This window comes from Tetrao urogallus, assembly GCF_951394365.1.
Source record: "Tetrao urogallus genome assembly, chromosome: 25".
NCBI lineage: Eukaryota > Metazoa > Chordata > Aves > Galliformes > Phasianidae > Tetrao > Tetrao urogallus.
In genome coordinates, this window is record NC_136838.1 from 2959456 (window position 1) to 2980869 (window position 21414).

At 55.1% G+C, this 21414-nt stretch overlaps 3 protein-coding genes across 3 annotated transcripts; 1 reads left to right on the top strand and 2 right to left on the bottom strand.

The window, feature by feature from the left end:
* Positions 1-1316: 1316 nt before the first annotated feature.
* On the bottom strand, positions 1317-5358 carry UBXN6 (UBX domain protein 6; the record flags this gene model as incomplete). Its single annotated transcript, XM_079546953.1, has 11 exons — positions 1317-1445; positions 1829-1974; positions 2590-2720; positions 2818-3037; positions 3243-3327; positions 3419-3494; positions 3842-3939; positions 4198-4329; positions 4479-4540; positions 4874-5028; positions 5276-5358. The coding sequence occupies 11 exons, from the start codon at positions 5356-5358 to the stop codon at positions 1317-1319; spliced, it is 1317 nt and encodes a 438-aa protein (XP_079403079.1).
* A 2263-nt stretch (positions 5359-7621) lies between these two features.
* HDGFL2 (HDGF like 2) lies at positions 7622-17290 on the top strand (the record flags this gene model as incomplete). Its single annotated transcript, XM_079546845.1, has 14 exons — positions 7622-7693; positions 11516-11695; positions 11964-12077; positions 12226-12297; positions 12582-12729; positions 12941-13016; positions 13131-13416; positions 14154-14248; positions 14774-14844; positions 15211-15281; positions 15747-15848; positions 15938-16151; positions 16871-17000; positions 17212-17290. The coding sequence occupies 14 exons, from the start codon at positions 7622-7624 to the stop codon at positions 17288-17290; spliced, it is 1710 nt and encodes a 569-aa protein (XP_079402971.1).
* Positions 17291-19037: 1747 nt separating this feature from the next.
* On the bottom strand, positions 19038-21055 carry LOC306955358 (perilipin-3-like; the record flags this gene model as incomplete). Its single annotated transcript, XM_079546630.1, has 7 exons — positions 19038-19554; positions 19632-19754; positions 19831-20021; positions 20123-20420; positions 20492-20574; positions 20663-20858; positions 21002-21055. 7 exons carry the CDS (start codon positions 21053-21055, stop codon positions 19210-19212), a joined length of 1290 nt encoding a protein of 429 aa, XP_079402756.1. The 3' UTR covers positions 19038-19209.
* Positions 21056-21414: the final 359 nt, after the last annotated feature.

Here is a 21414-nt window from a genome sequence, read left to right on the forward strand (position 1 = left end):
GACTTCAATGCCTACTAACTTCTCTTGTATGTATGTAGAATTATTTAGAAAATTTAAAACCCTGTGTATCTTTGAACAAGATACCTGAAAGTATTCCATATTTCTTGTAAAGAGAAGACAGCACTTTGTTCTGCTTCAGACCAGATGGAAGCTTAAATCTTCTAGTTTTTAGCTTAAAAGATATTGCATATTAATCTGTCCTTAATAAAGCATTATTGAAATTTTGGTACTTCTTTGTAATGGAAGGTATCTGTGTTAGTGGAGGGTTTTTTAAATAAGCTTATTGTGCTGCTTCTTGAGGCTTCCTCTGTTCATAATGTTGTATAGCATGCCCTTGGGCATGAACGATGTACAATTACATTTGATTTTATGCTATCTGTATTATCCTGTTTGTGACTTTACTTGCTATGAGGAGCAGCTCCACAGCTCTGCCTTTGGAAAAGGAATCACCTGCCAGCTGTTCCTCCTATTTTGTGATAGTCTGATATTAATTACAGGCTAGTGACAGTGAGAGACTTGTGATCTCCTGTGTACACTGCAATAGAAAAGGGGGGGGGGGGAAGCTGATCACTGTCCCCAGGAGAGCTTTAGGGTTTAAGCATGTGGAATGGAACCAGCATCACACTTGTCAATGTATGGAACAAGCTTGCTGTGGTTTTTAACTCTTTATAAGGCTTCTCAGCTGCTGAGGGATGAATTCCCTGAAATACTGGCTGTAATCTGGAGTTTCATCTCTCATCAGAGGGCAAATGGAGCCTCGGTAGCTCTTGCTTGTTGTTTGTGTCCCAGGCTGGCTCTTCTGGCTGCAGGTGCCTTAGGAAGATGAGAACAAATGCCCCAGCAGTGACTGGAACTCAGCTGTACTTCAAAACTGTAAATAATACAATTCAAATAACTTGAAGGAGAACTGAATCTTTAAATAATCAATTTAATTAGATTAAACATAATGTTATCTAAATATACTCTCTCCAATAGGAGTTACAGTGCACACAGAAACAAAAGGAAAAGCTGAATTCTAAGCCCAGCCCAATATCCAGGCTCTCTCAGTTTGCCATCCAGCCTTCTCTTAGCATCTCCTCCCTCCTCCAAAAGAGGAAAGTGGTACTTCATCATGGCCTTAAAAATACCTTCAGCAGTCATTGCTAGAACTTAGTTCTTAAAGCCATTAAGTGCAGCCTTGAAAGTTTTACTGGGTAAGACTACCTTGAATGGCTACCGAGTTGTGGAAATGGCTGCAAGGCTGGTTTTAAATGGCTGAAGCTCCAGCCTAAGGGAACAATCTAAAGCCACCAGTGCTGAATCCATTCCCCTTTATTTCACGATAGTGTCTGGACGTTGGAGAGAAGTTCTGGTTTCAGGGGGCTTGCTGGCTGCTCCTGTCCTGATGCCTCAATGTCTGACATGACTGCTGCATCCCAGGTGAGAGTCAGAAGAGCTGAGGGGACCTGGAACAGAGAAAGCAGTGTTACTAAGCTACAATACTATACAGATATGCTCCCTGGGGCACACTGCTTTGAGCTTGCTCATGGAACCTTTATGCTAGAGCTGTGCTCGGCTCGCAGTTGCTGCCTTCCATCTTTTCCCAGAGTGTGTCCTAGCCCTCTGCTGGCAAATGCTGTAGCCAGAGTTTCCTCTAAGTCCTTAAAGTCTCTTTGATGGAGGCCTCCTAGCCTTGAGTTAGCCTTCGTGCAATTGCCTGAGCTTAAAGAAGGGACAGAGCACTACTGTGCTGAAGATGCAACCTAAGTTATGAGCAGCATCTGACCCTGACAAGTCGAGCTCTGTTGCCACCTGAAGACCCCTGTGCAAGGTGCAATCTCTTACTCACCAGCCCACACTCGTTGAAAGCCAAGTTCTCCTCTGTCAGTTTGAGACCTCCAGGTCCCAAAAGCTCGAAGGGCAGCCAGTTATCTCTGAGTGCTTCTCTTACGAAGTTGTAGAGCACAGATACGGGTTCACGTGCATAAAAAGTCCCTGCCATGAAGAAAAAGTGACATAGAGGAAGGCTGTAGCGTTTGGCAAATGCAATCTTTAGTGGTAGGTTTCACAGGGCTCCAGTACTGATGCTAACTTTACAAACTACTTCAGTGGCATCGGAAGAGCCTGATTCAACTGAAGTATGAAAGCAGCATTCCTAAAGAAAAGCACTGCTTCGCACGTTGCAAACCCCTGCCAGCCTGTAACAAAGAACTGGAAAAGCCTAAACCTATTTCTGGAGTTCTACTGCAAAAATTGAAGAGGATTTGTACCGTTGTACAGCCTGCCACCACACAGGCAATTTCATGCTGGTTACTATAGCAAACTCATCTAATGATTCCAGCTTGCTAGCAGTAGCCTGGGAAGAGCACATTTAATTAGTAATGCCTTGAGATTCTTTCCTCTACAGTGAACCCTGGCTTACAGTTCCAGCCCTGTGCAGCTGAGGCACACAGAAGGCTCAAAGGTTGTAAAGATTCACACTGAAACATTACTCTTTTTCTTTCTGTATTCATTCTAATACTTGTCTTCTGCACGTCTTATCAATCTCTTCTGCTACAAGTATTCTCAAAAGCTATTAGGGGTGCACAAAGAGAGGCTAAGAAGTCTTACCTTGGAGAAGGTAGCCATCAGGAAATCTAACTCGTAACAGGGTATAGTTGTACTTCCTCATTTCCCTTTGTTCTTCTTTCTCTCTCATGGCTCTTGTCCTCAGCATTGAAGCCTTTTCCACTGCTTCTGTCCTTTAGATAAAAAGTGATTTTCAGCATGAAGAAGAGGCATGAGGGAGTTACAGCAGGCCCCCCGGCTATTGGAGGCCCTCACTTTAAACCTCCTCACCGGAGCCGCTGCTCTCGTTTGATCTCTTCTGCAGTGAGGTTGTAGAAGTCATTTGGCAGCTCAAATCGAGCGGCTTCAGCTGATGGTTTAAATACACAGAGCTGCCGATCCAGCTGGAGTCTCAGTGGCTCACAGCTTAAAAGCTGCTCTTTGTAGTCCTTGAGGTCTTCCAACTTGGTCAGCATTTCTTCCTTTAGTACATAGTACTCTTCAGTGGTGTCTACAACCAGAAGCACATTAATGCACAAAATATAAGGGCGATAATATGCAGAAAAACTCCTGTTTTAACAAGGAAAATGCAGGGCAAGAGGCTGTTTGTGTAACAGCCCTGAAGCATGGAGCTCTGAGAACAACCAAAGCCTCCCCTGGGATGCCCCACCACTCAGACTGCTGCCTTCACTTTACAAGACACTTAAATATCTTGCCTTGTCCTGGAACAGGAAGTGTTTTTGTCTCAAACCCAACAGACTGGAAAAATCTATGTATGCCTTCCAGGCAGTTTATCCTTTCCTGGAAGGGAGAAAAAATAAATTAATTAAACATAGTCTGCTCCAGGCAAGGAGTTCCCTAGGCAGAGCACCTGCAGCAATCCTGATCTCACCTGAAATACTTTGTTCTGCAGTTTGATTTTCTGGTACTTCTCCTCCTCTGGATGCAGATAAATGTTGTCCAAGTATCTGCAGAAAGAGGAATGCAGTTCATGGATCAAAGCGGGCACTCGAGGACACGCTGCCCCCACGCAGAACGATCACGTATGGGAAATACTGCAAGGTCTCAGATAAAAGCTGAAAAAGTGAGGAAAGCAAGCGAGGCAGAACGTGGCGGTGGTTGATCTCAACCACCAAACCCCTTGGACCAGTGGATCAACTCAAAACACCTCAGAGAATCTGGCCTTATTTCAACTGACACTTTACGTGTTTCAAGCATTTGGTTTTGTTTTTCCTTCAGGCATTGCCCGGAGTGCAGCAATGCCTGTTAACCTCCAGGGAAGGGACAAGCTCCCTGAATGCTCCATCCTACTTACTTGGCCATGGTTTCCACACCTACTCGGACTTTCTCCCGATCCTTATTGAAGGTGTGAATCTCCATGATGGAGGCAGCCACTGGGTCTACAGAGAAATACTGGAAAAAGAAGGAGAGACGCTGGTCAAGGGGGAACTGACTGTTGTGTACAATCCAAGGGGATTGGAGCTCCCTGCCTCAGCATTAATAGCAAAAGGACAGGAATTTGTAACATCTGAACAGAGCCTGCAGTCTGGTAGATGAGGGAGAAGGCAGAGGGTAAGAGGTCACTGCTGCATTGCTTGAGGGAGATTCATGCACAAAATGAGTTTAAACTGAAGGAATAAAAGAAGCACAGCCAGCAGATGTGGAGCTCACCGACTGGATGGCTTCTCTGATATGCTTCTCTTTCTCATCTTTCCTTACAACTGCGCTGGTCAACGGGCAAATGAAATAGACCCCTGAAACAGAGGGTTCAGCTGCAGCTTCCCTGTCTGAGAAGGCTGGGTCCTAAAAGAGACAAAAGCAGGCGCAACTGAATGTTGGTTGCTTCGTATTGGATTGTTGTGGGTTGTTAGCATATCTCTATAGGACAGGGACAACAGCACTCTCAAAGCATGCATTTTAACATGATTAGGAAACAGCAGCAGGTCTCGTACCTCTTGGTGTGCAGAAACCCCCTTCTCACTTGCAGCTGCCTCAGCCATCAGCTCCTTTCTCACTAGGAGAGAAAAATCCCAGTTATGGCAGCAGGGGCACAGACCCCAAGTTGTTCCTCAGAGGGCTTTGCACAGTGCAGTTCTGCTCCAAGGAAGCAAACACTTCTGTGGGTGCTCTGCTTCTGGTTCAGGGTGTGCCTTAGCCCCATTTCTAAGAGGCTTGTCATCAGCAAGGAGCCGGCTCCAGCTGCACAGCTGCCAAGCTAGGAACTCTCTTTCCAGGCTCAGACCTACAGCAGCTGCAGGAGTTATCTCTGAGCTTGGAGCCATCACCAGCAAAGCCTTGCAGCCCAGCCAGGCTCTCACCCCAGCTGCACCTTCGAGGAATCTCCTACCCTGGTTCTTGATGGCCCCCTGGGAGGAGGGTGGCTTTGCCTTAGGCTTCAGCTCCATCCGGGCCAACGCTGCCGCCGCTGCCATCTGTGCCTCATCAGTGGGTCCCTGCCGAGGTTTCGGTGCTGCCTCTGCTTTCGGCTTCTCCTTGGGGACCCTGCGGCAGGACAGAACGCAGCTCAAGAGGCAGCTCCCGGGGCACCGCGGACCGGCAGCAACCCGCTTGCTTTTGGCACCCGAAGCACCCCGTGGAGGAACTCAACGTATGTTCCCTAATCACTGCAAGCTGCATTCGAGCCATCTCGGGAGCTCAGCGTCCCTCAGGCCGTGACGCCCCGACCACGAGCTCCACCGCCGGGCCCAACAGCGGGACCTGCGGTTACCGGCGGCGGCGAACCCCGTACCGAGCCGGCTCCGAGAGCTTCTGGCCAGGCCCCGCGCTCCGAAACTTCAGGTCGGACTTGATCTCCTGGAAGAACTTGCGCATAGCGACGGAGCCGGGACGCGAACTCCCACCGGAACGCAACCAGTCGCACCCACCCTATCACTTCCGGTCTTCTCACGTGACCGTGCCCGGAAGGGGGCGGGGCCATCACCGCCCTCTTGCCGCTCTATCCCGCCGCCTCTGTGCGCGGTCCTCCAGGCTCTTGAGGAGCCCGCGGGCCGACAGAGGTATCCTCACCGACACGACTTCAGTAGTAAACAGACCGCGAAGCCCCCAGATCACCCGAAACCCACCCTTGGTTTGTTCTGCACAGAGAAGGGGAGGCTGAGGGGAGCCCACACGGTGGCCTACAGCTCCCTGATGGACCCCGAGGCCTGCAGCCCCTCATGGCGGCCTGCAGCTCCTCACAGCGTTCCGTGATTCTGTCATCTTATGATAACCCGTGATAACTGCAGGCAAACTGGGTCGAGGCGTAGAATCACAGACTGGTTTGAGTTGGAAGGGACCTCTAAAGGCCATTTGGTCACACTCCTCTGCAGTGAACACAGGGATGCCCACAGCTTCGTCAGGTGCTCAGAGCCCCATCCAGAGTCCGAGTGTCTCCAGGGATGGGGCACCACCGCCTCTGTGGGCAACGTGTGCCAGCGCTCCCTTATGTTAAAAAACTTGTTCCTTATATCCGCTCTAAATCTTCCCTCTCTTAGTCTGAAACCATTCCCCCTTGTCCTATCACACAGACCCTGCTAAAGACCATCCCCTTGTTCCTTACAGCCCCTTTAGGTACTGACAGGCCATTCTCAGCTCTCCCCACCAGAGCCTTCTCTTCTGCAGGCTGCACAGCCCCATCTCTCAGCCCGTCCTCACAGGAAGCTGGTCCATCCTTCACATCCCTCTCTGGTCACACACCAACAGGTCCGTGTCTCTCTTGCACTGAAGATTCCACATCTGGACGCAGTGCTCCAGATAAAGTCTCCCCAGCACAGGGCAGAGGAGCAGATCCCCTCCATGACTGCTGGCCACGTTGTTTTGGATGCAGCCCAGGATACAACACAGCTTCCCCTAGGGGCACAGAAGCAGATGCTGTTTGGGGCAGCTCCTTTGTCCCAGGTAACTCTGTCTCCATTACACTGATCCTTGGCTGCTGTCTGCACCCGCCACACCTCAGTGGATTCCTTCCACACAGCCTGCAGTCATTTCCCCTTGCCACCAAAGCAGCCACGCACGCCCCAGCAGCGCCGCAGGGAGCACAGCACACTCAGCCCCTGGTTTGTTCTCACTCGCCTCTCCCAGAGGTGTAATTGCACCGTAGGTAATCTCTGAGACACGTGTGGGTTGTGTTTGGTAACAGCCTCACCCTTGCCAGGCGCAGCTCAGGCTGTCACAGCATCGCATGCAACTTCCATTTGACTGAAGTTTCTCACTTTGGAGACAGCAGCAAATTGTTACTTTTCCATGATTTAACGGGGAAAAAAAAAATCAGATTGGTATAAAACCACGTTTAAAAGCTGAGCTAAACCAGGACGAAGCTGCAGACGGTCTGACTTGGTTTGACTTGGATTTAGTTCAAGTGAAAAGGAGTTTTTACAAAAGCACAGAAATCAGGTCACGATTCTAAATCAGGTCTAATTCCTCCACGTGCTTCCCGTTCCTTTCCTGTAGAACCTTCCCCCAGGTTAAGGGGAAGCTCTCTCCACAGCCGCACTGTTTGAGGGATGCCTTCCAGCTACCCCCAGCCCTGCTCTCATGGTTCTATCAGGACAGCTCCAGGGAGCTGTTGGGATTTAACCTCTCCGGAAGGCTCAGGCTTTCTGGGCTGCACTTCTGCCCCAAGCGAGATGGCTGCCGATGGCTTTTTTCCCTCTAAATCGTTCACCTTCGTGCCGCGGGGACCCTCTCCATGGGGCTCTTCCTTTCATTCCTTTCACAGTTCCCGACAGCCCACGCCCCCCCCTCACAGATCTGCCCCAAACCGCAGCTCCCGACCCCTTGAAATCCAACCCCGAGCCCCGCAATTCAGCCCGCAGAGGCCCCGCGCCCCTCCACATCTCGGCCCCCGCCCCCCCGGCCGTGCCCCTCTTTGCCCCCACCCCGCCGCCGTTGGAGGCACGGCCCAATCCCGTTATCCCGCCGTGCCCTCGCATCTTCCCATTGGACGAGATGGCAGAGCGGCACCGCTAGCAACCAATAGAATCGGGGCGTGCGGGAGAGGCGGGACATCCTGCGGGCCGGGCCGGGCCGTCCCCGCCCCGTTGCTCGCTGCTGCCCGCGGCCTGGGCCTCCGCCGCCGCCCCGCCCCGCGGCCGCCATGCCGCACAGCTTCAAGCCCGGAGATCTCGTCTTCGCCAAGATGAAGGGCTACCCGCATTGGCCCGCCCGGGTGAGCCCGCGGGGCCGCTCCGCGAGGGGAAGGGCTCGGGAAGGGCTGCCCCGTGGCGGCGGGGCTCGGGGCGGAGCGCGCTCCGCAGCGCGGGTTTCTCACGGCCGCTCGCAGCGGGACCGGAGCCCGGCGGGACGCGGGGACAGCGGGGCTGGGATCGGGGCGGGCCGGCATTGCGAGCCCGCGCTGCGCTTGGGCGGAGTGGGAGCTGAGGTCCCTCGTTGGTAGCGGGGCTCTGCTGGCACCGGGGCCGGCTGGGAGCTGCGGACCCGCGCTGGCACCGCACCGCGCTGTGTTCCCGGCTGGGGATGGGGCTGTGATCGGGAACGGGCCTCGTTCTGCCCCCCGTTCTGCCCTCCTGCCCCGCTCCCGTCCCTTGGTCACCCCTGGTGCTCTGTGCCCCCGTCGCCCTGGGATCCCGCGCTGGTGCTTGGGCTGAATGGGAACTGAGACCCCGTGCTGATACGTGGGTCCCACGCTGTCACTTGAGCCAGAGCGGGGAGCTGAGGTCCTGTACTGACACATGGGCCAAACTCCAACCCTGGCTGAGATGGAGAACCGCTCAAGAAAGGCTCCCGCTTTGCCCTACTCTCCCAAGGGGTTGGGAGCTACTCTTTGCCTGGGCTCCTGCTGGGTCTGTACTCCCGGCGCCCATCCCCTGCCCCATCCTTCCATCTCCAGCCTCGTCCTTCCACCGCATTGCACAGCCTTGCAAACTCAGAGGACTACAGGAGGAGGGATGGGGGCAGAGCTTCTGTGGGGCAGTGCCGTTTGCTGGGACGTGTTGAGGTGACACCGATGCGTGCAGGGGGCTGTGAGCTCTCAAGGTGCAGGAGCGGAGCGGTGCTGTTGTGCTGCGGGCAGAGTGAGGGGCGATAAAGTTCATGTGGTGGGGATGGCCGTCCTGGTGGGCAGTGCTGTGCATCTCCATTCCGAATGGCGGTGCCAACACGGGGCGTGCGGGGCTCAGTTAGAGTTCTGCAGTGCTGAGGGTGCGAGGGCTCGGTGGGTCGGTCCGATGGTGAGTGATGCTGTGCAGGACCAGGGTGCTGGAGACAACGCTGCTTGGCTGCACCACGCCAGGAGATCTGGGATTCCAAGCCCTGCACCAACGCGGGGCTGGGGCCCGGCGCCGACAGGACTCAGCCCTTCCAGCGGGGCGCTCGCTGCATTGCTCACAGCATCTCCTGCTTTAGCTGGCTGCTCCTTTGGGAACGCTCCTCCTGAAGATTCCCCAGCGTGTTGGGGGGCCCCCGAGGCTCCTGCTTGTGCCCCAGCCCAGACCATGTGGAGCAGACCGAAGGGCACCGGAGCCGATGCGGCGTGTTGGGAAGAAGACTGGGGTGCCCGTGCGTCCTGCTGGCGGCTGGGCTTTGCCTGTGGCCCGTCTGCAGCCAGGAGGGACCTTCAGGCCACCCGCCGGAGCTGCCACCCCTGGGCTCGGAGGGGGTTTCCCACGCATCCTGACGAGGGGCACATGGTGCCCAGCTATAGCCATAAAGCGTCTGCGCCGGATCCCTTCTGTTCCTCTTCTAGAGCTCCTGCTTGGCCGTAATGCTGCATTAGGACTCTGTGCGTAGCAAGTTCCCTGTCCGGGTGCTTTGTTGCCGTGCTTGCCTCCAAGTGTGTGTGTGTGCTGGAGTCCGACGCTGCTAGCCGGGGCTAATGTGCCTTGCAGAGGATGTGCCCAAGCCGCTCTCTCTGACCACCTCCTGCTTTGGGTTTCCTTTCAGATCGATGACATCGCGGATGGTGCTGTGAAACCCCCGCCGAACAAGTACCCCATCTTCTTCTTCGGCACTCACGAGACGTAAGCGCTGCCTCGCCCCTCCTATGGGCTTTGCCCTGCTGCTTCTGCTCTGGGCTCACCTCTGCTTTGTTTCTCTCCAGCGCCTTTTTGGGCCCCAAAGATCTGTTCCCCTATGAAAAGTATAAGGACAAATATGGGAAACCAAACAAGAGAAAAGGCTTCAACGAGGGATTATGGGAAATCCAGAACAACCCTCATGCCAGTTACAGTGCCCCTCCGGTGAGTGTGGGCCTCGTGCGGCGGGGGGTCAGCAAGGATCCGGGCTGCCTCCAGCTTTCCTTTCCTCCGAGTCGCTCTCCTCCTTTTTCTGCTTGTCACTGCTGTGGTGTCTCTGCGCTTCCATCTCGCAGATTGGCTTTCTCGGGTTGAAATAGCTTCCCCCTTCCTGCCTCTCCTTTCGGTGAGTCGGCCCTCCTTGTCCTCTGCGAGGTAGGCACCTCTGCCCCATCTTTGAGGTGAGACAGGGATGTGCTGCGTGTGCCTTGCCCAAAGCCACAGAGGATTGCTTTGTCAGAGTGAGAATGGAGGCTTGCTGGTCCCTGGCTCATGGACCTGTGTGCAGTCCCTCTCTTCGTTCGTTTCCGAGGTCCTGAGCCAAAAGCCACTGATTGCTCCTTCAGAGCAGGCTGGGGAAAGGCTCTTTGCTGTCAATTGTTCATGTGTACGAAGGGCATTTTGTAACCATTATTGTATGATACAATTTATTGTATAGCGATCTTCAAAGAAGGCGTCCAAAGCAGCTTCATAGGCAGTTGGTCTGAAGAGGCAGAGGAAGGTTTTTAAAGGTGAGCTATGAAGACGAGATGGTCTGGAGGTAGGCAGGCTCAGATGTGCTGCTGGCATTGCAGGAGAGGAGCTGTGGTTTGAGTAGCTGTGGGAGAAGGCTGGACCCGAGGATGCAGTTGTAGATAAGGTGAGACCCTGGAGATCTTTGAGAACCTGGAGAACAACTTTGCTTGTATGTATTGGCGGGAGGGAGGATGGCAATGGTGAGGAAGGCGGCACCTTCTGCTCAAGAGATGGCTCAGCATCACTGTGAACTTCCAGCAGACTTCAGAAACTCATTCCTGAAGGGTCTGCTGTGACCGAGGCCATGGCAAAGATCCCAACGAGGCCACAGGTCTCACAGAAGAGACTGAAGTAGAGGCTGTTTTGGTTTCGAGACCTAAGTGAAGCAAGGTGTCAAGAAAACGATGAGAGTCTTTCCAGCAGCAAGGCTTCAGTGCTGGAAGAACCCCGGCTCTCGGCTCAGCTGGTCCTGCTGTCTGTGAAAAGTATGGAAGAGCCCAGAAGAAGCAGCTCAGGTGCTTTCTTCCCCTTGGATGCGATGTGCCTGTTTGAGGAACCTCGTGATGGGCTGATAAGAAGCTGGGAGATGTTCCCTGCGCGGGGTGGTGGAACAGCATGGAAGAGATCCCAACTGGGTGACAGCAGGGCTGCAGTGCTGGACTCCTTTTGCAGGCCATTCTGATGGGGAAGGTGTGTGAGAAGGAAGAGGCCTGGCATGAAATGAGCTGCTGGAGGAAGGACTGAACCACACCACCCAGCCCTGCTTCTCTGGCACCTGCAAGGCAGAGGAAGGCCGGGGTGCGCTCGCCCTTGGGGGATGTCAGGCTCAGGCTTCTCCAGGGGTCTTTGGCAGAGCATGAGGATGCTGGGGAGGGGAGCAAGGAAGTGGTAGGTGGAGCTGAGCCAAGGGAGCTGGAGGGAAGGTGTTTCTGGTGGTCTCGGGGTGGTGTGGAAGGGGCTCTGGGGAAGGGGGTGCAGGGAGATAAGAAGGGGATCAAGAGCACGCTCATCCAAGGGCTGTGTGATATTGTCCTTCTGCCCCAGAACCACGCTGAAGGGCCCTGGCTCCTGTTGGGGACCTTACCTGTGCTCTTCTGTGTGTGCTCCTCTCTGCTCAATGCTGCTGTTCGTTGCTTGTCACCCTTTTGTGCCCCTTTTCTCCAGCCTGGCACACCACAGGCCTGCGGGTGCAATAACATCATTGTTATTTCCACTATCTTTAGCCTGCCAGCTCCTCTGACAGTGACATCCCCGAGAATGACCCGATGGGGGGAAGTGATGCTGGTGATGATGAGGAAGATGCTGCCATGGCTGCAGTCACCACAGAGAAAATGGAAAGTGATGAGGACTCGGATCGAGGCAGCGACCACAGCGGGCTCAAACGAAAATCACTGGCAATGAAAGTGAGTGTGGGCTGAGGCAGTGGGGATGGGGGGCTGTCCCAGAATGGGGGGGAGGGGGGTTGCTGTAGTGTGGTTGTGGGGCCCAGTGTGTGTTCACGGGTCTTGCAGTTGTTGTGCTTTGTTTGTGAAGTGGTGGCCATGGCCAAATCCTGGTGCACGTGGCCATTCCAGTGGGGCTGATCTGGTAGAGCTGGGCAACCTCTTCCTCCCTTTCTGCTGTGGGAGGAAAGAGGGTGGACTTCTCACTTTGTTGCTTCTCGAGTATCAGATGCCAGTGGCAAAAAGGCCTCGGAAATCTTCAAGTGAAGATCAGGGCAGCCCCTCCCTGACAGAAGAAGAGAACTCAGAAACGTCGTCTGAGTCAGAAAAAAACAGTGACCAGGTAAGAGAGTTTGGGGTATGGCAGGATGCTACCGGAAGAGCAGCACCATCTGTGGAGCCAGTGGCACTGAATCAAGGCCTGGAGAAACTGACTGGCTTCACCTTCGTGAGATCTTTCCCCATTTTTGAATATCTGGGTTTTCCTTCAGGACTTCACTCCGGAGAAGAAGCCGGTGGCCAGGGCTCCCCGGAGGATGCCTGCAGGGGGAAGGAAGAAGAAGGTAAAAAGACTCCTGAAGTAGTTTGTCCCTATACATTGCTCCTTTGCTTTCCTTCAGACTCCCCAGGTGATGGGGCAGCTGGCTTTTGCCAGCACTGCCTAGGAAGGTGCAGGGGGTGGCTCCTCTGTTGAGCAGGGAGGCTGAGCTCTGTGCTGCTGTGTTGGGGCAGGAGGCTGTGAGACCTTGCTTCTGTCTCAGTGACCTGGCTGGGCCCTGCAGTGCTGCTTTTGGGGATGTCAGCTGCTCCTGCCTTCCCACCTCCAACTCTGCTTTTTTATCTACAGAAAGTGGAGTCTTGCTCCGACTCTGACTCCAAAGTGGACTCAGACTCAGAAATGGGAAATGCGACTGTGGACATGACCAAGTCAGACTCCAACTCCGATTCAGACTCTGATGTGTCTGTTAAAAAGCCTCAACGGGGCAGAAAGCCAGGTAACACCAAGGAGACTTCACCTACTGCAACTGAGCCACTGCTGGCTTCTTCAGGATACTGGAGAGCACGAGAAATTGGGTGCTCCTGAGGTTCTGAAGCCCACTGTATTGTGGGCAGCATCTAATGCGTGTCTGAGCACCCCCTGATTTGGGGCAGTTTTCACAAGAAGCTACCAGGGCTCTTGCTGAACATCTTCTCCTTGTCTTGCAGCTGAGAAACCCCCTCCCAAGCCCCGTGGCAGGAAACCAAAACTCGAGCGTGTCCCTATCAGCTCCAGCAGCGACAGGTGAGATCAGCTGCAGTGGGATTGGGGTGCTGTCACCCGCTGGGCTGGGGGGAGTCCCTGGCTTCACTTCTCACTACAAGGCTTCCAAACACACTCTCTGTTTTTTTGTTGTAGTGATAGTGACAGTGATGTGGACCGTATCAGTGAATGGAAGAGGAGAGACGAGGAAAGGCGACGGGAGCTGGAAGAGAAGAGGAAGAGGGAACAAGAGGAAGAAATCCGTCGGCTCCGGGAGCAGGAGAAGGAAGAGAAAGAAAAAAGGAAGGAGAAGGCAGAGAAGGGCGAGGAGGTGCACTCAGACAGCGACAGTAGTGCAGATGATGAAGTGGCCAAAAAGGGCAGAAAGGGCCGGGGTAAGGCCCCGTCCTCCTCGGACTCTGAGCTGGAGATGGAGAAAGAGGTGAGTACAGGAGGAGAGCTGGTGTCAAATGACAGCCCACCCTCTCTTGTTAGGTCAGCAGGTGCCTCCAGGAGCAGCAGTGACCTGCTGCCTTGGTCTTCTGTTGCATTGGAGTTGCAGGAAAGGGATGTATCCGTGGGGCAGCTGTTCCCTGGGCTCTGGAGCCCTCATCCAGCTTACATCCCTGTGATGCTGTCCCTCCCACCACAATCATCATTTTGCTCTGCAGATAATGGAAAGGGTTAGCGAGGCTTGGGCAAAGCACTGAGAAAGATTGCAGAGGGCCTTTGGCTGCTGTGGTTCCTCACTGACAGAGGAAGGGTTTCATTCTGATGCCTGTTTCTGCATGTAGAGCTGGGCTATGAAAGCATCGTGCAGATCTGAGTTGTGAAAGAAGTGTGGGTCTGCCCACACAGGCAGCCAGGTATTGCAGGCTGGGTGGGCTGTTTTAAGTACCAGCATATTTACTTCTGAAGCAGCAGATGGCTGTGCTGTAACCCAAATCTTTTTTCATCTTGTGCAGGGGACAGCACTGCACCCAGACCAATGGTGCTGCTTGCCTGTGGCTTGCAGCAGTGATATCATGGGTGCTGGCTGTTGGATTTTCTGGATCACCCCCATATGGGACTGGGAGGATCAGAGTGGGCCATGGCACTGCCTCCCTCCTGCAGTGGTTGGGGTAGGGGGGGGTTTCTCTGCTGCAATCTGCTTTTGCCCGCATTGTTCTCTCCTTTCAGGTAAAGAAACCAGTGAAGAAGCAGCCCTCAGAGTTGTCAAGGAAACCAAATCAGAAGGAGAAGAGAGGCCGAGCAGAGGAGAAACCACGAAACAAGTCAGCATCTCCCCTCCCTGCACTCAGTGCTCTTTTCTTCTGGGGGCAGATCTCCTCCTCTGCTGGTGCCCAGTCCCTTTTGAGGACACCCTGGAGTGGGGATGAGCATCCTTGTGGAGCTGTCTGTGACAGCAGCACCCACGGAGGGGGTTTCTCCTCTCCTTTCTCTTAGAACTGAAGGGGCTGATGGAGGTGTCTGGAGGGCACCAGGCTGAGCTTCCTTGGTTTATTCCAACCCACAGAGGGGAAGATCCTTGGGGTATCCCCAGACACCTTGCTTTGAGTTCTGCCTTTCTGCAGTTCTGGAAAGCTGGGGCATGGGGGAGCTGCTGTCTCAGAGCTCCTGCCTGTGTGATCTCGGAGATGTGTCTGCAAGCATGGGTGGAGTGTGGCAGGGCTCATGCTGTTTTACAGTCTGGAGGATGCACTGGCATGAGCTGTCACCTTGCTTGCTTGCCCAGCAACAGGCAGGTGGTTTCACCTGCAGGCATCCCTTGAATGACTTCTTTCTTTTTTTACCTACAGACCTTTGAAAGTGGAAAGAGGCCGGAAGAAGTCTGACCTGATCCCTGAAAGGAGAATGGAGAAGAAAAAGGGTGAGAGAGCGATGGCTTTTGGGAGGAGTTACAGAAGGGAGCCAGGGCTGGTTCCTTTCCTAACTGAGCTGGGGGAGGGTTCTCTGCAGTTGGGATCAGTTTGGCTGTGCTTGCACCTTTCCAGCATGGCCGTGGTCCCTGCATCACGTCGAAAAGTATTTACAGAGTGTGTAGAGACCACTTTCCTACATAGATTCCTGCTAATTTTGGCACACCTCAGCCCATTCTCCTCATAGAAGCCCCTGAGGCTGCTTTCAGCCTTGGAAACATGAGAAGAAGCCAGTCCCCTTTTGGGGGAGAGATCCTGGGTAATGGCGTGCTCCATACTGGTGACCTGTTACATTTTTCTGTCTCTTGCTGCTCCAGAGCCCACAGTTGAAGAGAAGCTTCAGAAACTTCACAGTGAGATCAAGTTTGCCTTGAAGGTGGACAACCCAGTGAGTGCTCAAACACATTGACCTGGCCTGGGAGATCCCTGGTTGTGTCCTTGGCCACCATGCAGGCCTTGCCAGCTGCTCAAGGCAGATGTCTTGATAGCAGGTGCTGTGAGGGAACTGTGCTCACAGCAGTGCTGGTCCTGGATGCCCACTGGAAGCTCAAGGCTGCCCTGGTTGCCCCCTTGGGAGCTGGCAGGGACGATTCTGTCATTCCCATTCCTGTCCCCACAAGTGGGGGGTGGTTGTCCTCTCACCTGAGCTGAGCTGGTGGAGTTGGGACTGCAGTGCTGTAGGGTTGGTTTCTCCCTTGAGACAGATCCAGAGTTTCGCTGAAAAGCCCCATAGGGGTTTAGCAAATGAAGTCCCTCTGCCTCCCAATTTATTCCCCCTGCTGCCTGTGCAGAGAGAGATGTAATCCACAGAGAGACTTCCAGGAGGTTTCTGATCTTGGTGCCATCCTTGCAGGACATCAAGCGGTGCCTGAATGCGTTAGAGGAGCTGGGTGCACTCCAGGTCACCTCTCACATCCTCCAGAAACACACTGATGTGGTGGCTACTCTAAAGAAGGTATGGCAGGTGGAGGATTGAACGCCCACTGAGGGCACAAGCCTGCTTAGGGGACTACAACTCCAAGGTTGTCCCTGTTTCTGTTGCAGATCCGTCGCTATAAAGCAAACAAGGACGTGATGGAGAAAGCTGCTGAAGTCTACACCCGCTTGAAGTCGCGTGTCCTAGGACCAAAGATGGAAGCAATCCAGAAAGCCAACAAAGCTGGGCCTGAGAAGGACAAGGGGGATGTAGAGAAAGGCCAGGAGAAGCTGTCGGGAGGGGAGACACAGAATGAGAAGGGAGAAGAGGAAATGAATGCTGGTAACGTTCCCTGCACGTCTCGGGGTGGTTCCCTGCTCTGTCTGGATGTGTGGCAATCCCAGGGCTGTGCTCAGGGCACAGCTGGTCCCCCTGTGGACCTTTGTCTAGCTCACGTCAGGGCTGTGAAGCTGTCTGGAGAAGGGGCTGGTTTCAAACCAGCTTCCCCCACAGAGTCTAGGGACTGCATTTTTAAGTGAGACTTTGTGAGATGAATATCGAACGCTCGTGGCAGTAAGAGCAAAGGGCAACCTCAGTGTCCACACCCTGATTTTGAGTGCCTCTGAGGCAGCTTTTGGGCCTGGCTCACTCTTTGAGCTGTGGTCCAGGGCACCAGGGAGATGAAGGAATGTGGAGACACCCATAGGGGGGATCTTGTACAGGCAGCTGGTGGCTGGGATCTTCCTTTGTCTCCTGGCTGCGAGCCCAGCAGTCAATCCTGGCTGAGCACATGCTAGTAATGGCGTAAGAGTTTTCCTGGAGGGGACAGTGGGGAAAATCCATGCTGAGGTCAGCCTCTGGACTTGGGCAATTGAGTCTTGGGGCCATTCTAATAGCTGTCTTGGTCAGGCCAGAGCTGGGATACCTGTGCTGAGGGCTTGGCTGTGTACCAGGACAACCTGCTGTGCTGGTCCTGGTGGTGCCCAGCCTCTGGAGTGGGGTGGGGTGGGTGAGAACTGCCCCAAGAGCCCCAAGAGCCCCAACCTGTCTTTTCTCTGCAGACTTGTCAGGTCCTGTGAACGGCGAATCCTTGTCCCAAAAAATGGAGGGCACAGAGGAGCAGGAGAGAGACAAAAGCCGAGGGCCAGGAGCTGGAGAGCCGGAGGCACCTAGCGAGGAGGCCCATAACAAGTGAGTGGACAAGAGGCAAATGCAGCACAGAGGAGCTCCTTGGCATCTGCCATACACCCAGCCTCAACTCTGCAGGAAGCCGAGCTCCCGTTTGGCCACATCTGGGGGATTTTATGGGTTGTAGGACTTTTCCTAGCTTGGGAAAGGGATGCTGGGGGGTCAGGGCAGGGGGGAGACGTTTGCTGAGGTGGTGCCTGTGCTCTCCTTGCAGCGTGCAGGATTATCCTAGCACCGAACGGGAGAGGGCTCGTGGGGAGTCAGAGTCTGTGGATGATGCAGAGGAGAGCTGAGGATGCGGAGAGCTGAGCACGTGGGACTGCCTGCAGGAGGATGTTGGAGGGGCCACACAACCTGCTCCGAAGGGAGACCGGCCTCTGCCTTGCCCATCTTTGCGTTACTTCACTAAGTCACACAGTAGCTGATGTCCTAGGTCTTGTCCTGTGCCCCTGACCCCGTGAAAGCACTGAACGTGGGGGGAAACTGTGCTGTTTTGTCTGTATTTGTCCCCTCTTATTTTTTTTTTTTCCTTCCTTCCTCTCCCCCCCTTCCCCCCCACCTAATTTCTTGTGATTTCAACCGACATGAAATGAATATAAAGGGTTTTTTAATGAAAAACACAAAGAGCCATAGTGTCTATTTCTTAAGGCATCGTTGACTGTGACTAGGGGTGGGCAGGAGCTTCCCTCATCCCTTTGTCCCTGCCCAGGGCTGGGACCAGAGCAAATCCCCAGGGGTCTCTATTCCCTTGGGCCCTGAACTGGGCTGAGCACCCAGAGTTGGCCCTGTCTCTGCCACAGCTGTCCCCAAAGGGTGATGGTGGGGCCTGGCTGCTCTCCCAGCCTTCCTTCTTCATTTTCCAGTGCTGGTGCTGAGTGCAGCCCCACTAGGGAAGGGACACAAGGACTTTTCCCCTCAGTGGCAGATCTGTGTTGCTCTGAGCCCTTTTCTCCCTCCTGTGGTTGCAGCTGCTGGAGCCTGGTCCCTCCACTCCAGCAGATGCAGCACCTGCCTTTGGATAAGCACAATGAAATTGTGTATTTCTCCCCTACGTTGGCTGGGGGACTCTTATGGCAGCATCCTGCCTTGTGCTGGGCAGCATCTTGTTTGTCTGTCTGTCTTTCTGCTCTTTTGCAAGAAATCTGAAGCTTTTGTACATGCAAAATAAAGCTGTTCCCAGCTCAACCAGATGCTGCGTCCTCGTGTCCTGTTTGTGCCATGGGTCAGGCAGTGCCAACGCAGGGTGGTGTGCCCTGATCCCAGGCTGGTGTTGCTGTAACCATACTCTGGGGAGTCTGTGCTCTTTCCCAGGGTTTATTTCATGTTCCACCCCTCCATAAACAAAGCCCAAATAAACCTTGCTTCCTTCTTGCCCAATTTTTGGCAACAAGTCAAGCCTTGGGTTGGCCAAACTGTGCGTCATCCCAGCAAAGGGCTTCAGTGAGCACCACTTAGGGCATCACTCTGTACGGGTGAGCTGAAAGTCAGATACAGGCTGTGAACCAGATCTAGGCAGGTACTGGGAGATCAGACCCAGAGGTCTGCACTCCCCAGGAGCCTCTGACCTTCAGAATCCTAGAATGGCCTGGGTTGAAATGGACCATAATGATCATCTAGCTTCAACCCCTCAGCTCTGTGCAGCACTGGTGGTGGAGCATGGAGCTCAGTACCAGGACAGCCTCTTCTGGTGCCACTATCGGAAGCCCCCCACCCTTGGAAGACCTTACAGGACCATGTGCCCTCATTCCTCCTTCCAGTAAAGACCCCAGGAAGGATTTCAAGTGGCAGCAAGGAGAGCAGCAGGGCAGATCCTGAGGTGAAACCGAGGTTCCCAACCCCACCAGCCCCAGTTCCCCCAAGAAGGCTTAGACCATTGCAAAACCTAAACAGAGTTTATTGCTTTACCCACCCCAAGCCACAGCCCCCTCCCCACCAGGAGCCACCACTGGGGGCAGACGAAGCTGCAAGGATGGGAAGAGCAAGAGCCTGAAGGCACCAGAGGTGACAAGTGGAGGCTGGAGAAGATGGAGAGCTGGCCAACAAGGGCTGGAGCATCCAAAGGCACTGAGGGAAGCTAAGGCACGTTGCTGGCACTGCTCTGGCCAAGGGGAAACCCAGGATGGGCAGGGAGGGAAGTTAATGGGTACTTGGGCAGGTTAGTAGGAGCTTTGATTTCAGCTTGGAAACACTTCCATCCTCCCCCCAGGGGCTGCTATTCCCCCTGCACACTCTGCCCCTGCTGCACGGAAGGAGCAAAGGGCCCCACCAGCCAGGACAGGGGGGTGTTGTGCGCCACGTGCTCCACCAGCTCATCCATCAGCTCACGGGCTTTGGTAGCGTGGGCACGTGCCCGTGTCACTGCACTGCCTGTCAGCTCCTGCAGGGAGGTGGCTGAAGTCAGGTTGGCACGGAGCTCCTCCACGTTGTGTCTGACCTGTGCTGCCGTGTCCTGGATGCCAGCAGGGAGGCCCTGCAGGCTGCACACCAAGGGCTGGCAGGTGCTGTGCAGCTGCTGAGCCAAGCCCTGCAGCAGGGCCAGCACACCTGATTCCACTGTCTGTGTGGGGACAAAAAGTGGGGTGAGCACGGAAGGGAAACCGGGGCAGCATTGGGACCCTCCTGCCCTCTGCTTACTGCTGGTGGCACCAACTCCTTGCCGCCACTGGGCTGCTTGGTGCTCCACTCCAACCACAGCTGCTGCAGCTTCTCCTGCCCTCCCTGCAGCTTCTGGTCCACGCCTTGCTTGAGTTGCTCCACCTGCAGCGGGGACAAAGCAGTGGGTGGGTGGCTGATCCCAGCCCAGCGGTGGGGGTGGGGATGGGGATGGTGCTACCAGGTCGAGGGCACGCTGGAGCTGGCCCAGCACATCCTGGCTGCTGGAGCGGGCGCTCTGCAGCTTGCCCAGGGAGTGCTGGAGGGCACGGTGCTGCAGTTTGGCTGACAGAGAGCCCAGGCGTACAAAGTAGCTCTGCTGCTTCTTCTGCTGCTCCGGTTCAAAGCCCTCCACAGCTGTGGCAAGCTTGGCTAGAGGAAAGGAATCCATCAACTGAGCCCCTGCCCCACCACTGACCTCCACACAGAGCCAGTGCGGGCTCCATCTGCCACATATTGGATCAGATCCTCACCCAGCTCCTCATCTGTCATAGGCAGGTAGTGGTCCACCAGCTCCTCAGACTTCTCCAGCATGGAGCCCACCCCACTGGCCACCATCTGGCCCACAGTGGAGCCCATCACGGTGGTGACACCGCTGCTCACCGCCGACTTGGTCAGTTCCACGCTGCCCTGCACGGCTCCTTTGGTCATATCCATCACTCCTGTCACACGGCTGCTCACTGCATCCTTGGCTCCGGCCACAGTGGAGGTCAGGACATCCCTGGCCCCCGTCACTGTGGACGTCACCAGCTGCTTGGTGTCTGAGATGAGCTGGTGAGAACGACAAAGCCCTGGTAGGCAGCACTGGGGCAGATCCCGACGCACCACGCACCCCACGTTACCTTCTCAGTGGGCTGCTGCAAGATGGGCAGCTTCTCCTCCAGCTTATCCAGCCCTCTGCACGCGTATTCATTAGCAGTGGATACTAAAAGCCCCCACCCCAAAAAACAAAAAATCAGATGTGGAACCCCATAACACTCCCCATCCCCAGACTTGTGGGGTGCCCCACTCACGCTGTGGCTCCAACTTGGTGAGGATGGGCTGCGCCCCACTGACCGCCACTGCTGTCAGAGTCCTCACCCCCTTCTCAGCAGCATCACACACAGAACGGACGTAGGGGTGGCTCTCCTTGGTGGAGCTGTAGGCACTGGACACGATGCCGCAGGCGGAGCTCACCAGGGGCAGGCTGGCCACCCGCGTCCCGATGCTCTGTGCGTGACAATGGGGAACAGTGAGAGCAAAACGCAGCCCTCGTGGATGGGAATGGGGTCACTGATGGAGTGGGTCACTGTCCCTCCCCGGTGCCCACCGCCCCCATCGCCATGCAGGCGGACTCCCCCGGCCCCACTGACCTGCTGCTGCTCCTCAGCTTTGGGCTGCGCTGTGCCATCCTCACTAGCGGCCATGGCGGGGCAGAGCAGGAGGGCAGCACCCCCAAAAATCTGCACAGTGGGGGTGGAAGGGGGGAATGAAAACCCCGGAAGAGGGAACCCCACGTTGCCCCCCGACCCCGGCGGTCCCCTCCTTTTCCCCTCCTTTCCCCCGGACGGAATCCCAGACTCGCACACCCCAGGACAGGGGGGGCCCAGCTCCCTCCGAAGCTCCCACCACGACGGGGCGGTGCGATCCCGGCCCACCCCCAGCACGGAGCGGTGGCGGCTGTTTCCCGGAGGGGATGCGGGGACAGGGGGGACACACAGCAGCTCCGGACTCGGACCGGGACACCCCCACAACCCCCCCCGCCCCACTCACCAGCTCAGCGCTA